We start from the raw sequence: 1,846 nt of genomic DNA, 5'->3' as shown, positions 1-1,846 counted from the left end.
AGATCTTTTCCTGACTAATGTAGGAAAGGTAAATTAAGGGGTTAGTATGGAAAACATTCAGGGTATGGGCAATAAGCTTTATAGGGAAGAGACTCATATTAGTCAGTGAGGAATTGGCAGTCATAGACTAGGTCAAATAAAAACAAAATGGGGACACCATGATTTCGGGTCTCTTGTGTTGAATATACCAGGAGAAAGATCCCAGAGGTAGAGAGGTAGGGGAAGCCATGAGAGAGTTTGCACCAACCTGGGGACTGTGGACAGGAGAAGGGAGCAGTGGCACAGAACAGAAGAGCTTGGTTGTTTGGAGATAGATGGCTATGGGCAAAGAGAATGAGGCTGATGTTTATGGTTTCTCATTGTCACACAGGGGATTGTCAAGATCCTGCCAGTTGGGTTATTGGTATTAGTTGTATCCGTGCAAAAGCTCATTTGCGCAGAGGTCTTGTCCGCTATGCCTCAGGCAGCTTCTAGGCTCCAGCACCTTGCCTTTAAAACTCTTTTCAGTTTGACACTGCTCAGCATTAGTAAAGTAGAATGAATAGAGACTAATGCATAGATGATAGCTTCCCAGGCCCAGAACCAGGACTCTTTATTAAATAGGACATCCAATATGGAGAGGAGCACGGTGAGAAAATAAAAGGTGAACAAGATGAGGACGATGGCAAGGGACCTCAGGGCGGCAGAGTGAGCTTCCGGGCTGGAGTTGGAGCAGCCTGTGTGAAGGTCTTTCATCTGCTTCAGATGTCGGGATAATAAGGCCATGAGCAAGACTGTGGAGGCCAGGAACAGGAGGAAAGGAATAACCAACACAACTACTTTGTGCAGTGTGGAAAAATCCCACAGGAACGCCTCAAGTCTCTCAAGCATGGTGCTGTTTCTAGGGAAATGCTTCATGGCGATGAATTGAATATCAATGTAATAACTAGTAGCTGGAAATATGGTAGACACACAAGAAATCAGCAGAGAGCCCAGCAACAGCCGAGGAACCCATCTCACAATTCTCCACTTCAGCCAGAGGAAGATGGGGTGGCTGAAGAAGGAGACTTTGACACAGTAGAAGACAGCAAGCAAGCTGGTCAACCAGAAGGAAAGGATGTTAGTAAATTCCCAGATGATCCCGAAATACCAAAAATTGTAATTAGGGTGGAAGTGGGAACCAAAGTTGTACAGCATCGATGACCACAGTTGACAGAAGCGGCAGATGCCCAGGCTGATGAGAATCATGTCCGCAGGTGGCAGCCTTTGAGTCTGCACCCACTCTCTGCCCAGCGCTACAATAATCAGGCTGCTCTGCCCAGTTATTGTCAAGAACTCGAGCATATAGATAATCATGAAGAAGACAGAGAGTTGGCTGGTTGTCATCCTTCTATTCCAAAGAAACTTCCTGGGCATGTACTCAGAATCTCTGCCACAGTTTCCAGTTTGGGACCAGGTTCCTGGCCCCATTAGTGTTTCATGCAAGAAAATACCTCCCTCCCGATGCAAATTTTCCCTGGCTCATTTTTGACTTTGCCATTTTCCTAGCTGCAGGATTTGCTTATGCTTTGCTTGCTGGTTTGTTATCAGGCCTGGATGCAGGGAAATGGGGTTGGAATGTGGATCCTTGCTTCTGAGGTGATTTGATTATTCCCATATAAGACATCCCTATTTCATAATCATGCTGTTTATATCTTTGGAGGTGTCTTTAGCTTATTTCTCCATCATTTCAATAGGATAGTCTCATTCTTTATACCTAAAACTTGAACTACAGGAAAGATAAAGTCTTCTCTGTCCATTCATGTCCCAGGTAATATTTCTAGTCTGCTCACTGAGTGCTGTAACAAGGTCAACTTCAAAAACCCTG

The 1,846-nt window shown here is 45.0% G+C and overlaps 1 protein-coding gene across 1 annotated transcript; it reads right to left on the bottom strand.

Annotated features, from left to right (window-relative positions):
• Positions 1-459: 459 nt before the first annotated feature.
• Positions 460-1,365, bottom strand: LOC104982375 (taste receptor type 2 member 16). The gene has a single exon (XM_010831742.1). The coding sequence runs from the start codon at positions 1,363-1,365 to the stop codon at positions 460-462; it is 906 nt and encodes a 301-aa protein (XP_010830044.1).
• Between the last annotated feature and the right edge of the window lie 481 nt (positions 1,366-1,846).

The sequence above is a fragment of the Bison bison genome, unplaced genomic scaffold (assembly GCF_000754665.1).
Source record: "Bison bison bison isolate TAMUID 2011002044 unplaced genomic scaffold, Bison_UMD1.0 scf7180017864530, whole genome shotgun sequence".
Lineage (NCBI taxonomy): Eukaryota > Metazoa > Chordata > Mammalia > Artiodactyla > Bovidae > Bison > Bison bison.
Note: the sequence above shows the minus strand (reverse complement) of the source record. Positions and strands in the feature narration are given on the sequence as shown.

Bases quoted from the DNA above. Each gene is read 5' to 3' on its own strand.
- LOC104982375 (XM_010831742.1), bottom strand. From the start codon at position 1,365: ATGACAACCAGCCAACTCTCTGTCTTCTTCATGATTATCTATATGCTC.